Source organism: Dermacentor variabilis, chromosome 2, assembly GCF_050947875.1.
Source record: "Dermacentor variabilis isolate Ectoservices chromosome 2, ASM5094787v1, whole genome shotgun sequence".
Lineage (NCBI taxonomy): Eukaryota > Metazoa > Arthropoda > Arachnida > Ixodida > Ixodidae > Dermacentor > Dermacentor variabilis.
In genome coordinates, this window is record NC_134569.1 from 27,898,562 (window position 1) to 27,919,682 (window position 21,121).

Below are 21,121 nucleotides of genomic sequence, written 5' to 3' on the forward strand. Positions count from 1 at the left end.
ACTCATATGGCACTGTCTGGCAGCTGGCAACCACGCAAAATCAAATTCTTGTAAATTCATACTTGTGCACACAACTCTGCACTTAAAGCCACAGAAGAAGCATTGAGGGGAAGCAACCAGCAAAACAATGTGGCAGAATAACTGTATTGGGTGCGCCTCCAGTTTCAGAACAGTCCATTTAAACTGATCTCACTTTCATTGCTACCTTTGCGGATCTACTTTTGTTGCTACCTCGACACAGTAGAAGAGTGGTGTCACACACTCAGATTCACATTCGTTTGGGCTTGCTTGATACTGCAGGTGCAACAGCAGTTGTTGCTTCAGCACTACCAACGGCAGCAGCAGCAGCTAGCCCAGCAGCATGAGAAGCAGCTGCAGGAGCGCATTAAGGAGTACCTTGAGCATCAGCGGCAAATCCAGGAAGAGTACAAGCTTGAACGCGAGCGCCTTGAGAAGGACCGTCAGCTAGACCAGATTCGCAAGAAGGATAAGCACGAACAGAGTGAGTCTATACTCTGTTTTGTTCTGTCCTCAGACCCCTCCAGCATATTTTTCTTTCTTTATTCTTTCTCACTGCGTGAGAGGAAGGTGGGAGAGTGCTGTTCTAACCAAGAAATGCAGCTTTTTTTCTTTTTGAAGACATTGAAAGACCAGCAGCATTCAAAACACCATAAAGCTGTCTTAAAGCAATTTCTTAACAAAATTTCACATCGCAATATTTATTGCGTAGGCATGTTCTACATGTGCACATGCAACATGTAACATACATGTGTATGTACACATGAACACACTCACATATCTGTCATGCCATGTACACGTATGCATATATGTATACGCCCACACATGAGCAAACTTAAATGTTCATGTTGCTACAGTGCAGTGGGTGGATAAGGATGTGCTTTACAGAGTGCGAGGCAAGGCTGAGAAACATGCTTGCTGGAGTATGACATAGGAAGTGTTTATTTGGACAAGGCAGTGGAAAGCTATTATTCGACCAGCTTGTTTAAAGCCAAAGTGAGAAGAATAAGCTAGTGACTGTTGTCAACATTTGTTCTCAGAAACATGCACTGACAACAAGACTGTTTCCCATGACTGCGGGTGCAGTCTGACGGTGCATGCCACTCTTATCTGTCAGCACATGCACGGGACAAGGCATATGCTTGCCCCCTCTGTTCACTTGGTGCCGTGCCCATGATGTGTCGCATCGTGTGCCTGCGCCAGGTTTCTATTCTGAATGAATGAACTCAGCTTCGCAGTTTGTCGTGAATATATATACCTTCTGTCGTGCAAGAATATGTGCCAAGCACACATGGCAGACAGTCTCAGAGGTAGGTGTAGCACATTGCATAATCACACTCACCCCGTGGAATTTTCGCTTCATCCTGGTTCCAGAGGATAGGAGCCAAGCAGCTGTTGGGGCTTCCTGATTTAGTGCTGTCAAGCAGGCCATTGCATGCAATGATCTTATGAAAGCTCTGGTCGTCCGTGGAATGGAGTGGAGTAAAAAATAGGCTTACTCATGGATGCTTTTTTGGCACCTCTGAGGGATGTGCGGTGCATCTGTTTTGCAACGTAGTATTTGAGCATAGCATAGCAGTGAAAGTGTTCCTAGTCAATCGCACATGCAGTGTTCGTGTGATCCTGGTGTATGATACCAAACACCGCATGTTCACTCAGCCCAGTTTCGTCCGCTGACATTACTATGGGAGAGGCAAGTCTATTGTCGTATCCAGTGAGTGAACCAGTTACATTTTATGTAGAGTCTGCATAAATGTTGATAATGTGGCTGATTGTTATAATTTTTTGCATATGGCGTTGGTATAACTATATATGTTCCACTCTGCGGATGTTTGCTTAAAAAAATTTGGTGTCACTTAGTTTGCAGACTCTTGAAGACAAACACGATGGCTCATGTGTTAACAATATATTTCTTGTGTGCAGGTGCTGTGGCATCATCTGAAGTGAAGCAAAGGCTACAGGAGTTCGTCTTGAACAAGAAACAACGGGAAGCAGCAGCTAATAATGCCAACACATCACCACCAAATTTTAGAAACTGGTGAGCTTCAACATTATGTACATAGGTCAAACCTCTCTAGAAAGTTCCCACTATAAGAGATCATTGCAACAGCTGCTGCAAAGCATGCCCTGATAGACAGAGCCCATTAGCTTGCACTATTTTGTTATGGGTGTTTCTTGGAAGACTTCAAGTAACTGGTATTAAACACTCACCACCAATCCTTTTACCTCCTCATAAGTGAAATGTTTCCCAGCACGGTAAAGCAGGTCATGAACCAGCAAGGAAAAGGTTAAGTTGTTCACTGCTTAAATGGCGATTTCTGAAAGTGACAACTTTCACACTGCTGAATTTATGCTGTACTTCTGAACCTTGCCTTCTATACCTAGCTTGCAAATAATTTTTTTTTACTCATGATATACATTGGCCCACAATTGTACCAAAGGTTAAATTTGAGGACTATATGTTTGCCAGTCTCATGTTCCATTCTGTACTCATAGGCAATGGAATAATGGGCTTGTCATAGCTATAACACAATGTTTATTGTCATTGTTATAAGCACCTTATTTTCTTTATGAGCCACTATCAGTTTCAACTTTATTTATCAGTTGTTCGTGCATGTTGCAAGTTATCTTCCTCTTAGCTGTTTGAAACTCAGCCCTGAAGCGGCACTAAAAGGATATGTGGTATTTTATATGTACTACTGTCAGTGTCAAAAGTTTACAGGATGCAGGTTTCATGAAAAATCCAAACTTCAGCCCAGTTTTAGGATACAGCCAGTAAGAAAGTGCAACACTATCTTGGTCACATATGCTAGCGCAGTTAGCAAATTGTAAAACCAGGCTGCATGCTCAGGATTATGAAATATTCAGCTTTTTCTCAGACATTTAAGCTTTTGTTGCCAGCTGTACCTGCCGATATTTGTGTATTGTAGATACGGTTGAGGACACCAGAGAACAACATGGGTTGTCGATATTTGGAAACTTGCTGGTATTGGACAGGGTTGGTTCACACAGGCCATGGGAAATCTGTGTCCACCAACAGGCTTCATTACAGTGATGTTTATGATGATGAAAATACCTACCAAAATAGCAGGCATGTGCCTATATTTTCAGTTCAGCCAGAGCTCCCTCTTTGGCATGTGTAGCTATGGGCCACACAGTGGTTTATGCAATTAATTGTTTTCTTATGTGTGCACAGGTCCAGGCAGCGTTCTTCTCTGGATCAAGCTTCGCCTCCTTCAACAAGCGCTGTTTCGCCTCAGTGCAGACATCTGCTTCTGGGGAAGTACGACGACGATTTCCCGCTCCGGAAAACGGGTGAGTCACAGGCATGTGCTTTCTTCCTGCATGTGCTTGCCATGTTGTTGTCAATAACTACAGTTGTTGTGACATCCTTTATTTCTTGTGCTTTAATATTTAAGGGCAACAGCTCCAAACTACGTTGTTGATGCTCAGACTGGCATTCTCCTTTCTTGTTTTATCAAGAACTATAGTCATTGTAATTGTAGAAAAATTAAAAACAAGCATTTTTAATGTTTAACTTTTCTTTCTACACATTTCTCACAGTTTTGTTTTAAAGTTATCATACAGAGATGGTTGTGTAGTTCTGATAGCATTGCTTTACCCAGTGCTTGTCCTGTGAAAGAGAAGCAACAGTATTTTAAATTGCTGCAGTTCGACCTTGTGCTGCTCTTAAGAGAATTGTTATGACCATATTTTCTAGCACATGATCATGATGAAGTATACTGTGTGTTCATCTGCTATGAAGGACATTCTATAGCTTTCTTGGAAATACAGTCGCTGACCGATAATTTGGACATACTCAGTTAATTGACAGCTACATGGCACAGCCACTGGACTCGTAGACTAAGTTGATAAGGACAACTAAAATTTCAGACGCCTTACAACCTGTCGTTCAATAATTCAGGCACCAAGCCAAGCAGAAAGAACTATATTTTTACTTTGATACGTCACTGGCCATATCGTCAGTGCCACCTCAAAAACCGAAGCAAGTGAAGCCTAGCCGATCCAATAGTCTCTGTCTGCAGACAAGCAATAGGACAAGCCAAGCAACCAAGTTGCAAAAATGGCATTTACAGTTTCTTGTGCGAGTTCTGCACATCCAGCGCTGCTTCTTTATGTGCAGACTGTCCAGGTCGCAGGCAAGCGTAAGTGCATGCAGCAACAGGTTGACAAGGTTTTCTTTGGCCACTTGTTGAATAAAGTTACTTCTTTCTTGGCAAGTGCAATATTTCATACATCATATTATTCGGACATTTAGGCAGTCTCCGCCGAGTCCAATTATCCGACGGCAACTGTAGTTCCTGAGAACATTGAGGATATCATTTGCATTACTGTGGCGTGTTATATAATTGATAAGGCATGATTCAAGCACTTGAAATAAGTCTAACCTTGCTTGTGTTGAAATGACTGTAATTGTTTGTTTGGATTAACAAGTGAGTGGTTATAGCATTACTAACAGTCTTTAAAGTTTGGTTTGTGCTGTGCATCATTTCCTTAGCAGTGTGATGATAGCTTTTGCTGTGTTGAATGCTACTTAACATATTCTTGTAAAGCTGTGGCTAGAGTGTGACCATTAGCCTAACTACACATCTTAAGTTATGTCGCATAGCAGTTGAGGTCCATGTTAAGTCACTGCCTGCACCTCCCCAGGCCCAACGTCACTTATTTTTCATCTCAAGATAGTTTCCTTCTGTAGGATTTGTATTCAATGTAGGTCATGTTACCTCTATGTTTGTATATTTGGTAGTACCACATTTATGTGCATATTATGGATATGCCCCTATAAAGACCTCTTTCAGAGAGAGGTTGTTATCACTTTAAAGTACAAGTAATTCTACTCTCAGAAGTAAACTGGCTTCCAAGCACATGCAGCCCACACTTTATTACAGTATTGTTGCTGTACATCAGCTCTCATGTATTAATCTCTAAATGTGTTATACTAGTACTCTATTCCTTAAAGTAATACTAGCAAAGAGAAGTGGGCTATATTAGTATGATAAAACTTCACTGATCTTACTGTTGTTGAGATATGTTCAGTTGTGGAATACATTTGTTTGTCACAGATCCCTCTATTAGGGACAAACATGGAATTTCTTAAACCACATATATTTGTCATCAAGGGACGCATCTGGCAGGTGCATGCAGCTTTGTTTGAAGGATCTCCTTTAGGAAAAGAGAATTGTCACTACAATTAATCAACAGGCATAGACAGCAGCTATGGGGAAACATTGTGGGAGGCTCAGCTTGCTTGGTTGACCCCTGCGAGCATGTGTTCCAAGCAAGCACGTGTGCCTTCTCTGTCACCTTCCAGCGTCGGAACCAAACCTTAAGGTGCGCTCTGCGCTGAAGCAAAAAGTAATTGAGAGGCGCAGCAGCCCGCTTCTGAGGCGCAAGGACAAAGGGCCCATTCCTTTGAAGCGGCGGCCGCTTACAAGTACGCAAGCACCGGGCACTGTCCTCACTGCCCGTTTCCTACCTTCTTCCTCACCTTCATTCTTTCTTTTTCCCGTACATTTCTTTGGCACTTTTCATGCCTCATCCCTTATATTTTTTCTCTGCATATTCACATGCTCATCTCAGGCTTAGAGTCAGCTCAGTGAGGAACAATGCCCATAGTAAATTCAAGCTGGCGCTTACCTTGAAACATCCATCAGAAAGGTTTCACTTTTGGGTAACACTTTCATGGAGATAAAATTTCAGCTCAAATAGAATGTTACATGTGCTCGTGAGATGAAGGCTGAGACGATAGTTCTTTGGCTCTACCACTACCTGCTGCTGATCATGCAGTCGCACATCCTCTTCTGTGCTGCGGCACATTTTTATTGAGGCCTAATATAAAAATGCTAGTGTACTGATGTTATCAGGCACCTTAAAAATTCCCAGGTGGTCTGAGTTAATCCAGAGCCTTTCAAGCTTACAGCTCTGGCATAGCCCAGGTGCTGCTCTGGGAGCTTTGAACTGCACCCGTTAGTATTTTTGTGCCATTGCACAGTCTAGACGGAATAGGCTGATATTCCTTCCCTCCTATGTCTAATTTCAGTGCTGCTGTTACAGGTACAGAAAGGTGCATGACACTAGCATTAAGCATTAAGCATGACATTGAGGGATTGCTTCCCAAAAAACAGGGGCAGTGTATCAATGGAAACTGAGAGACTGAATTTGGGGGGGGGGGGGGTGAAGATCTGCCAAGCTTTCGGTGTGCGCTACGGAACCCCGCATGGTCGAGACTCTGGAGCCTTCCATTATTAAGTCGATTGTGGCACAAGCAGGATACGTAGCAATCAATTAAACACTCTGCGATTGCTGTTTCTATAAATTTTAATCAAGAACTCCATACCCAGTGATAAAGCAAGTGGTGGGTTTAATTGTAAACTTCCCAAATGCAACCAATGAGTTTTCAACCATTTCGGTTCTTGACACTGATCCACTCAGAGGAGTGTTCCAGCTGTGGCAATTTGACTGGCTATGCGCAGCCAACGTGCCACCTATCTGTATCCTAATCACAGCCAGTTGGACACAGCTGGTTGCCATTTGGTTAGCCAGTTTTCTGACTATAGGTGTGCACATAAAACCTCAATTTCTGTTATGAATATGTGCTTAGTTTGCACTGTGTACATTCCTTCATGTTTGAATGGTTGTTTTGAAATTCGGATACCGTCCGTTTCAGCCCCTGCGATTTATTAATTAAATGTTGTGTACAGAATGCACATTAGTAAGCTCAGGAGACAGCCTGTGTTCCACAGGGCCCATTGGTAGCAAATGACATTCAGGAGCATAGCTTGAACATACTTTAGAAGCTTTCTTTTATAGCATGATTCTACTCTTTTACTTTCTCATCTTTTCGTTTTGTGCCTTTGCAAGCTGTGCTTATTTCCAGCCACAGATGCCTCAGTAGCATTATCTGCCAATGAGGGTCATTAAATTGGGCCACACAGAAAGGTCAATATAATATCACTTATGAAGGCATTGGAGACAGTTACCCTATTTGGCTGTGCCATTCTTTACACTGTTCATGTCAAAAACTGTCGTAGTTGCATTTTGCCAGTTATTCAGGTTACACTGAATGTATGATAGCTTCCGGATGCTACATAGTCACCACTTATGCTGCAGTTGAACAGTAGTAGAGCTCATACTGCTGGCATGGGTTAGCTGGAAGTAACACGTTGCAATTTCATGAATGCATGCATGCTTTGTTTGATGTCTGTTTTCACATTTTCGTGTAATAACCACAATGCTGAGAACCGATCAAGTTCAGGCATGGCATGATAACTGACACTTGCAGTGTATGTGGTTTGATTCGTTGAAATAACTAATACTATATGCACTTTGAAAACGATGTATGGGTGACCATATGAGGAGGAACGTCTGACATGTTTCACGCTATCAAACACCCATGCTTTTTGCCTAGAAGCAAAAAAGTAATGCGTGTACTTTCTTGTACATGGGAACTAGATTAATATGCATGAGCAAATGATGTTTAAGCTTACAAAACTGCAGTAACCATTGTTCATATTTCAAATAAATGTTCCCTTCTGTATTGATTCCTCCTTTACGTAAGCTTCTCGTATTGCAAGTTTTCTTCTATTCACAATTGTAAAAGCACAAGGTTATATTGACATTTAAGCTATTTTACTTTCACATAGAAGAGCTGCAGAGCATGATTTTATAAAGATCTAAAGCCACTGCTAAATTGGTTCAGTGTAAGAAAAGAAAATCATGCCCACTTGTTGATGTGAATGCATGAGCTTGTAATGCAGTTATGATGAACTCTGCTTTGTGAGTGTTCTTCTAAGGCAGGGTTCGTACATTGAGGACAAGTTTTGAAAAGTTGCTTGCTGAAAATTTTCATTTGAAGCAACAGATAACGTTCAGTAATAGGAGACTGAGTGCGTTTGTCTGTTCCTTTTACAACTCAAATTTTTAAAAATGCATCGGAACACCCTCTATGTTTAAAAAAATTTAACTTGTTTCTATTGCTCGTTGCAACTTAATACTGATTGTTTCGGAATGGTTTTGCGCCTATACAGAAAAAGACACCAATGAGTCTGTTGTGCAAAAATGTGCAAAGCACCTGGAAAGGTGATAGTGGCTAATGTTGCTTTTTGTTTCTCTTCATCTAACAAAAAAAAAGTCGATGGTAGTGGAAGCAAACCTGACTCGTTGGAAGGATCCCCACCCAATGGGTCGCTGTCACTGCACTCTTCTCTGCATTCCAGTAACGGTAGCACACCCATTCAGGAGGTGAGTGCATGCTTGTTAAATCATGTTTGCATATAATGACTTGATTAAGCATAATTAGTTGTAATTATACATAAAAAGGTGTGCTTAATGATGTGGACATGTAGGGCAGTTTTCCTGTAGCTGGGAATATGATCAAATAATTCAGATAATTGTTGCCCAAACAGGACCGATATGGTGCTCTTATTACCATCCTAACAGCAACGTAGCACTAAAGGAGTTCTTAGCACAATACAAGTTGTCCACAGGGTCATATGAAATTAATGCTATTAACAGTTGCTATTTTTCAGATGAAAGCACCTATTCATACGCAAACTTTGGTGCATGTATGCAATAACACCGGAGATAATGGACATAGCTGTACTCACAGTAGCAGTTTCTTGTCTTCGTACAGAGAAGGCAGCTTCTTGAGTGCATCTTGCTTAAAGATGTGCACTTCACCTCTCTGCTTCTACAGTACATGCATTCAGACAAGTCAGCTTTTGCCTGTGTATTCGTACTCGTATGCTCAATGTAGTGTTCGCGCATGTAATGAAAGAAATGGTGGTTGGCCACATGGTGAATGATAGTCATTACTGGTACTCCCTCTATATCTCCTCCACTGGAGTTATGTTTTGCTATCACACTGTTAACTTTTCCATGGTAACTTTCCTCCAACTTGCTCAACTTTAAGGCTCTATTCATCAGTGCTGTATTTGTTGGTGGTACATGCATTATTGACGCTGAATACTACATCCCCAGCATCATGTGCATTGATGTGTAACTCACTAAAAAAAGCACTTGAGGTGGGTTGAAGCTACTGACGCAGCTAAGGGTCTGAAAAAATAAGAAAGCAAAGATAGCAGAGCATGACAAAACAGAGCTGCTGGAGGTGCAGAAAGGGGCATGGCTGAAGAAAGGAAAGGCACTCTGTTTATATTTGGAGAGTCCAAAGATACCGTGCCAACCTAGGGGATAGTGCACGCACCCTGGGGGATGCTACTAAATATAGATGCTGCCTGCCCCATCAGTGGCTGCTTGCACTCCGAGAGCTCACATGTGTGTGGTACGGAGGACCTGTGAAAAGGAAACAAAAATACTGAGATAATACGGGAACCATAAGGAACAAATAGAGGAAAATGCTTTTGTGAGCACACATTTGACTCCGGTGCTTTCAGAAACTAGTGCCCTGCCTTGAGTCAAAAAGAATGATGTGCAGAGGGAGGAAAGCAGGTTTGGTTAAATTAAATGTGCAGCCATGACTAGGAATTTTATTACCATACTGCTAATAATCTTCACGCTTTATAGAAGAGTGTGAGTAAGAAGAGATTGTGGCTTACATGAGTGGAGCGACATTGTAAGGTCGTGACTTAGAACTTACTGTTTGACCTCCTCGTTTAGCAAATATTGTTCCCAGTAAATTCTTTCATCTCGATTGTAGAGAGAGGAACTAAATAGTGGGCTTTTTCAGGTCTGTTGAATCTACTATTGTTTCTAACAGTTGGGCACACAGTGAGAACTTATAGTGCAAATAAGTGTTACCCTTCTGTCACTTAAGAAATTTCCGTACTCCCATTATATGTGTAGCACCATGCCACACTTATTTGATAGCTTCTGTTCATTATATTACCGGCAGACCTTCGTATATAAAGAAAATTACATGTTTCAGCACTCTCAAAGAAATCGCCACATTGATAAAAAGAATCCACTGTGACCACCATTGCAAAAGTGGGAAGATAACAATAAATGCACTCTGCAGCAAATGAAACAATTTTGTAATGAAGGGGCACCAGTGATCAGTGTTTTCACCCATTATAATCTATTTTAATTGGATCCTCTGGCAGATTTTGCTTCGTTTAAGTGGGCATAAACAGCTTTATTTCTATGCATTTGGCTAGTTTTTCCCCACAAAGCTTTCCAAGATGGTGCAATTGTTTACTGAGATGCTTACCACCTTACTTCAGCCACCAAATTTAGTGGAATCTATTTGTCTTTGCCACCAAACCTCTTAATTTTGTATAAGTGCTGTTTCTTTTTTGCTATACCAGCACTCTGGAGTCAAAAAGTCTGGTTAGACGGTGTGTGTGTGTGTGTGTGTGTTTGTGTGTGTGCGTGCGTGCGTGTGTGTGTGTGTGTGTGTGTGTGTGTGTGTGTGTGTGTGTGTGTGTGTGTGTGTGTGTGTGTGTGTGTGTGTGTGTGTGTGTGTGTGTGTGTGTGTGTGTGTGTGTGTGTGTGTGTGGAGGGTTGTTTTTAGATCCACCAGCCAAGCTCTTTCTTCCACTAGAAGTTGTGGCATGTATTTTTGGGAGCACATGCACATGTGTCGAGTTGAGCCAACAAGAAAGGCCAGTTTTGTGGGTTTCTTTCTTCTTCTTACCTAGGGCTGTTAACAAGTGTTGCAGAGCATAGCGACGCCAAGAGCTATTCTTGTTCAACGTGGGGGTTATTTAGTCCGCCAGGGCTTTGTGTATGCCTTTCGCACGAAAACTCGGAATATTTTGGATCTTCCTGGCATGAAGCAACCTCTCCCAGACAGTGAATCTTCAAGGTGTGGCTGCTATGACAATACTATTTCTTTCTCTTCTTTTTCTTTTCCTGAAAGCTTTAAGTCTATCTATACAGATAGTCGCTAAAGAATGACACAAGTTAACGTACAGCAGATTACTGTTAGGACAAGCTCTTCCGAGCTAAGTTTATGTATTGAGTTGAAAGGGTTCAAGAGCTGCTTAGTTTTCTGCAGATTCAGTGCGCAGCCACTGCAAAAGCTTTCGTGGCACAGAATGCAAAGAAAAGTAGGGATTTCCTCGTGGTTTCACCACACAACCCAAAATTTAGCTGAACATTGTGGTGATTGTATGGGGAAGCATTTGCTGCATCTATTCATTCCAGACACATTGGCTGTGAAGAAATTTTTTTTCTTGGTTCTCATGCTTTGAAAACTTTTATGTGTTTGGGCGTATACTTTTGCTAAGCAGAACTTAATATCAAAGGGAACATCTTGAAAAGAGTGCGCTTTATAAGCCCAGATTATTTTGCTTTGCGATGCTAATAGCAATTAGTTATACAGCTTCACTTGTTTTTGTTTTGTTTTTTTACTTTAAACTGGCTTCTTAATAAATTGTTTCTTGCATTCTTGTCTCATTTGACCCCTCAAGAAACTATTCTGTTGCAGCTAGGTAGCACATTTCTACATTTGCAATTGGGTTATATGAAGAGGCAGACATGAATTGTGTCATAAATTGCCATTTTTGCTTACCTAATTGACATTCTTTCATTAATAAATGTCTTATTTACGGAGCATAGGCCATATGTTTATTGCAGAATTGAAGATTACCGTTTTCCAGGGCCACTTCATCTTGTAGAGAGAGAGAGAGAGAGAGACAGAGAAATAAATAAAGAGGGAAAGGTAGGAAGATTAACCAAGAATGTGCTCGGTTGGCTACCTTACACTTGGGGAGGGGGAAAGGGGAAGAATAGTGTTGTTATAGTAGACTCACCATAGTGCCTCAGTGACTATGGCATTCTGCAACTGAAAACAACAGTGCAGTCTAGGTTTCCAGCAATCACGGCCACATTCACATGAAGATGGAATGGAAAAATGCTTATGCACCTGCTTTTGATACACTTGAAAGAAACCCAGCTGATCCTAATCATTATGGAACACTCCACTGTGATGCCTCGCATAGCTGCCATGTTAAATGCTGATAAATAAATAGATAAATAAATAAATAAATAAATAAATAAATAAATAAACAAGCGAACAAACAAACATACTCTTATAACGTGAGAGTGGCTCAAGATTTATGCTCTTAAACTTGTCATTCAAATTGTGATTTCTGAAACATAAACTGCAGCCTCCCTTGCAAACCATGTCTCACTTTTTTTTTGTACAAACCAAGGTGCAAAGGCGGCATTGGAACCAACTCAGTCAGACAGGGCTCACGAGTCACTGAGCTGTTGGTATGGAAGAATAAGGAACAGAATGGAAACACTGGCATTTGTGATGTCCTCCTCGGTTTCCTGGCGTGCATACCTGCCTTTGTGTACCATGAATCCCTTAACCAACTTGCTCATCTCTCTGTCACTCTGATCTGTTGGTGTAGCTCAATAGTGACTGTGGTGTATGTCAGTGCATATTTTGCCAAGTTTAAGTTGTTTGCTCTGTGTCACACATCTGTGCTCATGATGCCAACATCCCAGGAGCCTGGCACTTCTCCATACCACCCTCTGAACCAGGGTGGCAGCAGTGATCTCGCCCTGTACTCATCACCCTCTATGCCCAACATCTCCTTGGGGCGCCCCCCTGTGGCCACCAGCTCAGCTGTGAGTGCCTTTCTCTCTCTCACACCTTCCCCTTCATGTCCTACTTTCCACTACTCCAACAGCAGTTAGGTGCTTTAAACTGCAGTGTGCTGTGTCCGTCTGCCCTCTTCACTGTGCCAACAACGACTCATTGCCATACCGTCATCAGGTTGTCATTAGGGCACTTCTCAATTTTCAGCTTTACCCTTACCAAAGGGGAAAAAAAAAAGAAAAATTGCCCACTGCAATTTGAACTCTCCTACACCTGCAGCAATGTGAAGTTGGGAGGCGATCACACTAACCAATGCACTGTCGTTCACTTTTGGTGCTTGGTAATGATGTGGAGTTTTGTATACCACACACACTTTGAAAGTGGGGGCATATGCGCTTGTGTATCGGAGGCCACAACAGGCAATACTGTCGTGGATGAGGAAGTTGTTCTTGAGAAAAAGGGGGTGTTCGCTGTGAGAGACTGCTGCTGTCACAATAAATGAGTTCAGAGCAGGAGCAGTCACTGAAGTCTGCAGTTTTTTTTCTGCTCTTCAAATGCAACTGAGATCTGCAATGTGGAGGTGAATTTACGAGAAAGGAAGTCAGCATCCACCATCTTCAGCTTTCTTTTCAGAGAAGCCTGCTTGGGTCTCTTTTGATAGTTTCGTGCTACATATAGGTTGATGCCAAGAGATTTCTTAAAGGCCAACAGCGGACTTTGTAAAACAAGATTCCTTTGGTGTACCATGTGTATTGTATGATTGCATGCATTTTCTGCAATGCTGGAGCTTTTGTCTATCAGTCTAGGTGTATGTAGACCATATGACGGAACATTTGTGCTGAAGTATTTGAAGCATAAAAATTATGCTACATAATTAAGCTGCCTAGCTTGGCTCGTTATGGCAGGCCTGTGTGCTGAATGTACTTGCATCTTTCTGCATTCCAAGGATGGGAAAATCCTCAACTCTGTCTCCGAGGCCCAAGTTCGTGCCATGGCAGCTGCACGTCTTGGGATGCCACTCACATCACATGTGTTGCACTCGTCACTGCCTTTCTGCTCACCATTGCCAGGTGAGCGTTCCCTTGACAAATGTTTTGCTTCATAGCTTATTCAGCTTACAGCTGCTAAATTGCATCGCAAAAGTGCACCTCTAAATGATTCTTCTTGCCTGCAGACACTGTATACCAGATTTATTTTCTGTTGTGTTGTTAAGTTTAAGTCAAATCATATCGCACTGGAGTTCTGGCTACTTTTTATTCTTGTAGTTATAGTAACTTTTTCTCGGAAGGTGTAACAGCCTTGTATTAATACAAAGGCAATCAACACTGATAGCCCAATGTTTGCCTGGTTCATGGACCTAATGGCAATTTTGTTATGTTTCTTAATGTCAAGGCATATGCATATGTGTGGGAGCTTATTAAGAGTGTGGAGTTTCCTTTCGACTTTAACATTTGCTTGGTCCACTATTCTGACCAGCAGCGTTCCTGCAAACAGCCTAATGTAATGAATGAAGGTGTTCACAATGATTTGAGAATGCTTGTAAAGTCTTGTGTTTAACAGTACTTGAGCAGACTTTGTGCCAAAAATCAGGCACACTTAAAGCCCTAAGTAGCATGCCAGTGAGGAGCCTGCTGAGTGCTCCTGCCTGTTGTAATCGTTCACCTTAATTGTGCTGTGCTGTCTATCCGGCTTTACATGCAGTAATAGATGGGGAGTTCACGCCCCCAACCAGTCCTGGCTACATCCAGCAGCAGATGAAAGGTCTGGAACAGTCTGGCGCTCCAGGACATGTGCTGCAAGTCATGTATGCACCACCTCCAGGTGCCGTTATCACTGATGCTCAGGTGGCACAAGCACGCCTGCACAGGTCAGTACTCTTATTCCAGCCTGTACTACCTCATCACACTCTTCCCATAACAGAAAGCTTGTGAACAGGGGCTTCAGCCTAACACAACCTAACCTAACCTGGCATAATGTAATCTAACCTAGCGTAAAACATTCTGTGGTGCCCTTTGTGCCTTCATATAGGCATGTAAGGCTTCATGTTTGTATTGCCATTGTGCAATTTCTGCACTGTTTAGGCTAAAGAAGGAAAGTGTGAAATTGGTAAAGAAAGGAAAATGCAAGGCTTATAAGAGCTATAAACATAACACCTGTTGCATTTTTACTAGTGATGGACGGCACTAATAAACCAGAAAATAGTGGCAGCCACGCCAAAGGCACAAATGTATAAACAGCTCACTGATGTGTTTCTTCTGTTTCACTGCTACTTGCATCGATATGTTTGCAGATTTTTGTGTGTATTTTGGTGTTCCACTCAGTCAAGCACTGGCATTCAGTTGAAAATGCCACTGTGGTTTCTCAGTGCAAGTCTGGAACTCCATAACTATGCAGTAGGGGATATCCACGGGAGGATTTTTGCAAACTCTGGCACCTGTGTCGTTCACCATCTGAGTGACTCGATGAGGGTCTCTTCAGTCAAAAATTACATAATTTGCTGCAAATGCTGTGGTGTGCTCAAAGTCAAAGACAACATAATTTCAAGCAAATGCTATGGTTTGCTGTGGAGCACTGTGGCTTACTAACATGAGAAGTGGAATGATGCAATTAGAGATCATGCAGATTATGTAAAATTTATATTCTCTCCACTTGCTATAATTTACTCTTGAACTAAAGAAATATATTTGCAGCTTGAAGCTTGCAGTTGCATGCACAATTCTTCGACCTTCTCAAAATTTACATTTTCATTGCCCCGACAGTCATAATTTATTAGAACAGATGTATCCTCATTCATATTTTCATAATTTGTTGGTGATTGGATAACTTTAGTCTTAAAATTGTGTTAACACTCTTGAGAAGGGAAGGTTTTCTGTGTCTTATTCATAGCACATGGGTTATTCAGAGCACCTGTAATTGATGCTATATACATTGTCTGTGACTTTATTGCTGGTCACTCTTGCTGGTGAAAAACAGAAGGTGACATATCAGAGGGACTGTTGATGTTGAGCATTCCATGCATGCATGTGTGCTTGCTCCATATGGATGCCAGGACCATTCATCGTCCTCTGGGCAGGACCCAATCAGCACCCCTACCCCTTGGACATCCAATGCTGCAGCCGCAGGGTGTGCTGCTCAACGCACAACTCTACGAGCAACAGCAGCAGCACAACTTGCTTAAGCAGGTGAGGACATCTACCACTATGAGTACGGTGGGGCACAATTGCCTTTGATTTATAGTTTTTGGTGGGTAAGCTGACTGACTGAAGCAGATTTGCTCTAGATTTCTTGCATAGCATATATTGGGTAACTGTGAGGCTATATAAATTATTATGAAAATGTGCCATGTAGAGCAAAAGAAACAGCTTTCAGAGGCACTTTTAAAATGTTGAACACAGAGGTTGTACACTGTTGTCAAACATAATTGTTTGAGTGGTTATGCATAGATACCAAAAAGCAGGAGCACTAACGAGCCTCCATGCAGTATCAAAAAGAAACAGAAGCAGCAGCATCTATCTCAACCCAGTGAATGGCTTCATCAATCATGCATGTGACCTGTAGAAAGTAGTGTATTTGGGAGGGGAAGGTTGTTAATATTGCAAATTGTCCCTCCATACCTCTACATGCGTTCTCAGTCTAGGTTTTGTCCATTAAAGGACAGCCTAAAAATTATGCAGATCCCACACGCACTGTAGGAATAGATGTAAGTGAAGCTTCTTGTGCTGTTTGTGTTCATCGATGATATTTGGCAGTGGTTTTGATGGTAGATGACAGTCATGATGTGGTGCTAAATTTTATCTTGCTTTCACCACTTGTGTTTGTCTATGTGGTACACAGAGTGCACGGCGAGACGTGTTTGCTGGAGGCATTGTTGTGCACCATTGTTCACAGCCTATGAGAAGGTTACCACTGTCACACCCTCACACGGTTCATCACATCATGGCTGAAAGAGAGGAAACTTTTTATTGCAGCCTTAAGAGAAATAGCTGCCACGTTCCATTCCCAACGGACCAGCACCCGCTGGCCACTCGGGTTTTTGTAACACAGCACGACATCCTAGTGTTGCAGGGTTAGGACATCGTGGCTAAAGCACTGAAGTGTTGATTTGCTAGACCGCCGATTACGTATTGTCGTCTTGACATTGCTGCGCTTTAGTATGGCTTTGCATCTGCACACCCTGCGTCAGCTGCCCACATGGACAAACTTGAGCCAGTGTTTATTTTTCACAAATTGCAGAAATGTGCCATAAGCTACCTTGGATTATTATTATTATTATTATTATTATTATTATTATTATTATTATTATTATTATTATTATTATTATTATTATTTTACAGTTTGCCTGCAACTGTCACCGTGTCTAGTAGTTGTGTTTTTTTTATTCAAGAGACCCCAAACGAAGCACGTTTTCGGACAGTGCCTTTTGCTTCTTCCTCGATGCTTTCATGTGTGGAAGCTGCCACAAACAAAGAGTGGCAAGGCTGTTATTCACTCGTTTTGTCATGACGTTGGCTTTATGCATACTTGGTCTCTTCTTTCTACCATTCTATCTCCTCTCTTTGCTGTTAGGCTTGAGTAGAAAGGTAAGCGCTGCAGCTTCTGCAATGCTATTGCGGGGGGCTGACGCTTAATTACAGCTTTCGGGAGAGGGCATTGTGTCGACAGCCAGGGAATTCCAGAGGGCACTGTGGCGATGGCCAGGGAGATCTAGAGCGCATTGTTACAACACCTCCTGAGTTTGTTCAAAAGGTCTCATAGACACCTCCACACCATTGCCATGTACATTACACACTTTCTCAACCACACCCCGATGTCTTGCACCCGATGCTCTGTGCAAGACAGTAACAGCGGTAGCAGCAGCAGCAGCAGTGGAAAACTCAAAGAAAGAGGCAAAAATAGTTTCGCTTTAAAAAACTTGCTTGGCAGATTTTTCTACACTGCACTTTAACAGCTGGTTTGAGAGTAGTGCTGACTGGGGAGTATCGGCAGTAGGATAATTACTAGAGCATACTAAGTTGGTACGTCATTGAAAGGCAAATCAGTAGCACAAAAGGGCTGGAATTGGCTCAGGAAGGGCCAAGACAGCTTTGGCTAACAGGCATTTTGAAGAGACTACCACACTGTCTAGGAAAATAGCTGCTTGTCAGCTTTGTGCGTGTCACCCTTCACCTTTGCTACATCTGCACCATTTTCATTTTCAGTTATAAGATGAAGCCATGTCATTATGGACCATTATTTGTACTGCTCTACTCTCGTTCTTCACTCTCTTGTCCTTTATTCTCAGCACATTCGGCAGACAGTGCTGACTCGGGCGGGTAGCAAGAGCCAAGTGGTTGAGCACGTGGAGGAAGAGACAGAGGCTGCTGTCGCACAAGAGATGAAAGACCAGTCAGAGGTCATCGACCTCACAGACTCACGCAAAGGATCATCCGCTTCGTCAGCTGCCACAGCAGAAGGCACGCCACCTCCTCCCACCTCTACCGCCACCCTGCTGCAGCTTCAGCAGCGACAGAGGGACCTTATCAACCGGCACTCACTCCATCTTGGCACTGGCATGGAAGGTGGGTGGTGTGATTGACCACGTATTTCTTAGTGTAACCTTGATATAATGAACATTAAAAAAACAGAAAAGAAGATCAGTAGCTGTACTTCCCAGTGATACATTTCATTTTGTATTATTTTTGTCCATCATTGGATCAGATGTCAGCGCAACACATAAGCAATAAAGAATGCAAAATGAAATGAAACATGACCAAATATGTGCCCAGCATATCACAAAGTTCAATTTTTATATGGATTGCAGTGTTTTGAAAAGTATAAGGCAAGCCAGGCTTGTAAAAGTCGCTTATTTAGCAAAATTAGCTCTATGGGAAAATTAACAAACAATGCATTTTGCAATTATCAAAGCAGACAGCAATACAGATGTGATGAAAAACAGCCCACCGGTAGTGATAGCACAGGTCTCCTAATAGTAAAACTCAAAAAGGTGAGGATATCACATGGGGCACTTGATTGTCTCATCATGATGGTTACATTAAACAATTAAGCACATTACGGCCTTTGTCAGTTATCCACATGGTGAAAATTCTTGAAAAAATAAACTTCCTAGGGAGTTCAATTGTGTGGTGTGTTCAGTATTTTGTGAATGCCAGGTTGTACTGTTTGATGTCGTATTTTTATCCTTAAATGTTGTTTATTTTTAAACTAAGATATAGTATACATCTTCTATATGGCTTCTTCCAGATAATATGTTGACAGCATTTACTTGTAGTAAAACATGCATGTTTGTAAACCTATTGTGAACTTGAGGCCATGCTTGTTGATTAGTTTTGTATGCTATAACGTTTTATCAACTTGCTTATGGACTGCGAAGGTACGAAATGTCTTCACAACAAAAGGGCATGTAGTTATAAGGGAAAAGACGATAAACTTCTTTCATAACAGCAGCTTGTGGTCTTGCTAGCTTGGTCTGCCTGTATATTCCTGTAACAAGTTCCTCTTTAAAAGGACCCAGCTACAACAGACTATCAGCTGCAAAGGACAAGATTTTGTGCAAAATTTGTATAGAGGATGCATATATACAAGCCTTGCTGCAGCAATGTGTGCATTTGGCAGTGCACTGTGTACAACTTTGTCCAACCCCTCGCGAAAAAATTTGCCTTTTCTCCAAGAGAATGGGTATGCTAGTGACAAGCTTCCTGCAAGAGCATGACACTTGGTGTCCTGTTGGCTAATCAAGAGTTTTCAGGACGACCACACAAGCGGCTCACTGCCATCCATTGCTGTTAGCTTGGTGCCTTGCGACAAACAGTCCACATTTTAGTGTGATTCCTGTGCTGGCCCAGACGTCATTCATTCATTCATTCATTCATTCATTCATTCATTCATTCATTCATTCATATACTCTTGTTAAACAGATACAGGGCTGATATGGGGTGAAATAGATAAGACAATTGACAGGAAATGCTGTGCAATATACATGAGCGCAATGTAAAGGCAACTCATGCACTGTGAAATGCGCTTTGTTGCAGGTTCTGCATTTACGAGACACCAGCATGGTGCTCGTCCATTGTCCCGTGCCCTGTCCAGTCCACTGGTGAGCCTGAGCCCTCCTGGTGGAAGCAGCAGCCCCCAGCACCAGTCAGAACTGGGCAGCCCACCTCCGCCACATGGAAGCCCATCACACCGGATGACCACAGCCTTGGCCTACGACAGCCTCATGCTGAAGCACCAGTGCATCTGTGGCGACTACTCCAGCCATCCAGAACATGGTGGCAGGCTGCAGAGCATCTGGGCACGCCTGCAGGAAACAGGACTCGTATCCCGCTGCGAGGTGCGTTGCAAAGCCATCATGATGCGAGGTCTCTTCAAAAAAAATTTTTTTTAAGGAGGTTCATATATGAGGCTGGTTCATATATGAGGCTGCCTTTGAGAATGCTTGCCGAGTACAGCCAACTTGGAGATTGCTCACCTGAATTGTGCTTTTGAAAATGTAAAGACCTACACATTCCCGTGTGATTGTCTTCTGATGCAGCTACTCATCATGGCCCTCGGTAACATTGGTTGCTCTGAGCTTAACAAAATTCATTTGAGATATGCCTCTCTCCCTGGGTTCAGGTGTGTTCCTAGAAAATGCACTCCCTTTGCACCAAACAAGCTGCCTATTACCAAAATCAAGAATCCCTGAATCTTGCCTGTTGAGAAAACTCCGCCAACTTTCAACAGATGCTTAAGAGCACCCTACAGTTTGTCTAGGCATTACATAAGAGTATAGTTGTGTGAGGAATAGTTTACAATAAATATTCTGATAACACTATGCAAGAAATTGAGTTAGCTGAGTTCAAGCTTTGTTTCCTTGATATTGTTACGGGAAAGATGAAGACCGTGACAATATTATGCATATGTTGTAACATTGTATAGTTCTTCCACGTCAGAGAAAATGCATAACATGATGAATGTGTAATTTTCCTGGAGGAAAGATGCGTGATCAAGAATAATGGTTATAAGTAGTATGTGTTTCTTGCCTATCTTTCACTATAAAGATAGCAGTCACATTTACTACGGCACTTGCAGGTGCACAGATCATGGTGATAAAGTGTGATGCTATCACTTCCTTCACCTGGCCTAACGGTTTACTTTTGAACCATTCATTGCTCAGCTGCGCAATTGGTGCAGCTCCATTTGTGCACAAAATTGTTGTAGATGCACTGGAGGAAATACTAAAAATCAGTATTTTGTTTGTCTTTTTCTACAACAGAGGATCCGATCACGAAAAGCCACATTGGAGGAAATACAGTCGTGTCACGAGTAAGTACCCATCTATGGGAAAATGAAGGGTTACATCACTGTCAGCGTGCGAGCGCTTAAGGGATTGGATGTGAGATTACAATGGTCGCTTTCTTCTGTTTATTTTTTATTTATTTTTTATGTGCAGTGAGGGCTACGCCTTCATGTTTGGTACCAATCCTCTCAACAGGCAGAAACTGGAAATGAGCAAATTAGGTAAGTCTGTCTTGGTATCATTAGCTTGTGGCATTTCTAATTTCCCTATGTGCTCATTTCCCAGTGTCACAA

The 21,121-nt window shown here is 42.2% G+C and overlaps 1 protein-coding gene across 5 annotated transcripts in view; it reads left to right on the forward strand.

Moving 5' to 3' along the window:
* Nucleotides 1–21,121, forward strand: part of HDAC4 (histone deacetylase 4) — a 308,518-nt gene that overhangs the window by 261,038 nt on the left and 26,359 nt on the right. For 4 of the 5 annotated variants that reach the window (XM_075679990.1, XM_075679992.1, XM_075679989.1 and 1 more), the window contains 13 exons: nt 301–502; nt 1,942–2,056; nt 3,215–3,333; nt 5,351–5,473; nt 8,171–8,280; nt 12,457–12,579; nt 13,497–13,620; nt 14,252–14,417; nt 15,600–15,732; nt 17,832–18,108; nt 19,579–19,880; nt 20,805–20,854; nt 20,982–21,049. In XM_075679990.1, the coding sequence (XP_075536105.1) occupies nt 301–502; nt 1,942–2,056; nt 3,215–3,333; nt 5,351–5,473; nt 8,171–8,280; nt 12,457–12,579; nt 13,497–13,620; nt 14,252–14,417; nt 15,600–15,732; nt 17,832–18,108; nt 19,579–19,880; nt 20,805–20,854; nt 20,982–21,049 (1,912 nt within the window). The remainder of the gene's footprint in view (nt 1–300; nt 503–1,941; nt 2,057–3,214; nt 3,334–5,350; nt 5,474–8,170; nt 8,281–12,456; nt 12,580–13,496; nt 13,621–14,251; nt 14,418–15,599; nt 15,733–17,831; nt 18,109–19,578; nt 19,881–20,804; nt 20,855–20,981; nt 21,050–21,121) is intronic. The other variant, XM_075679993.1, reaches the window with a different exon arrangement.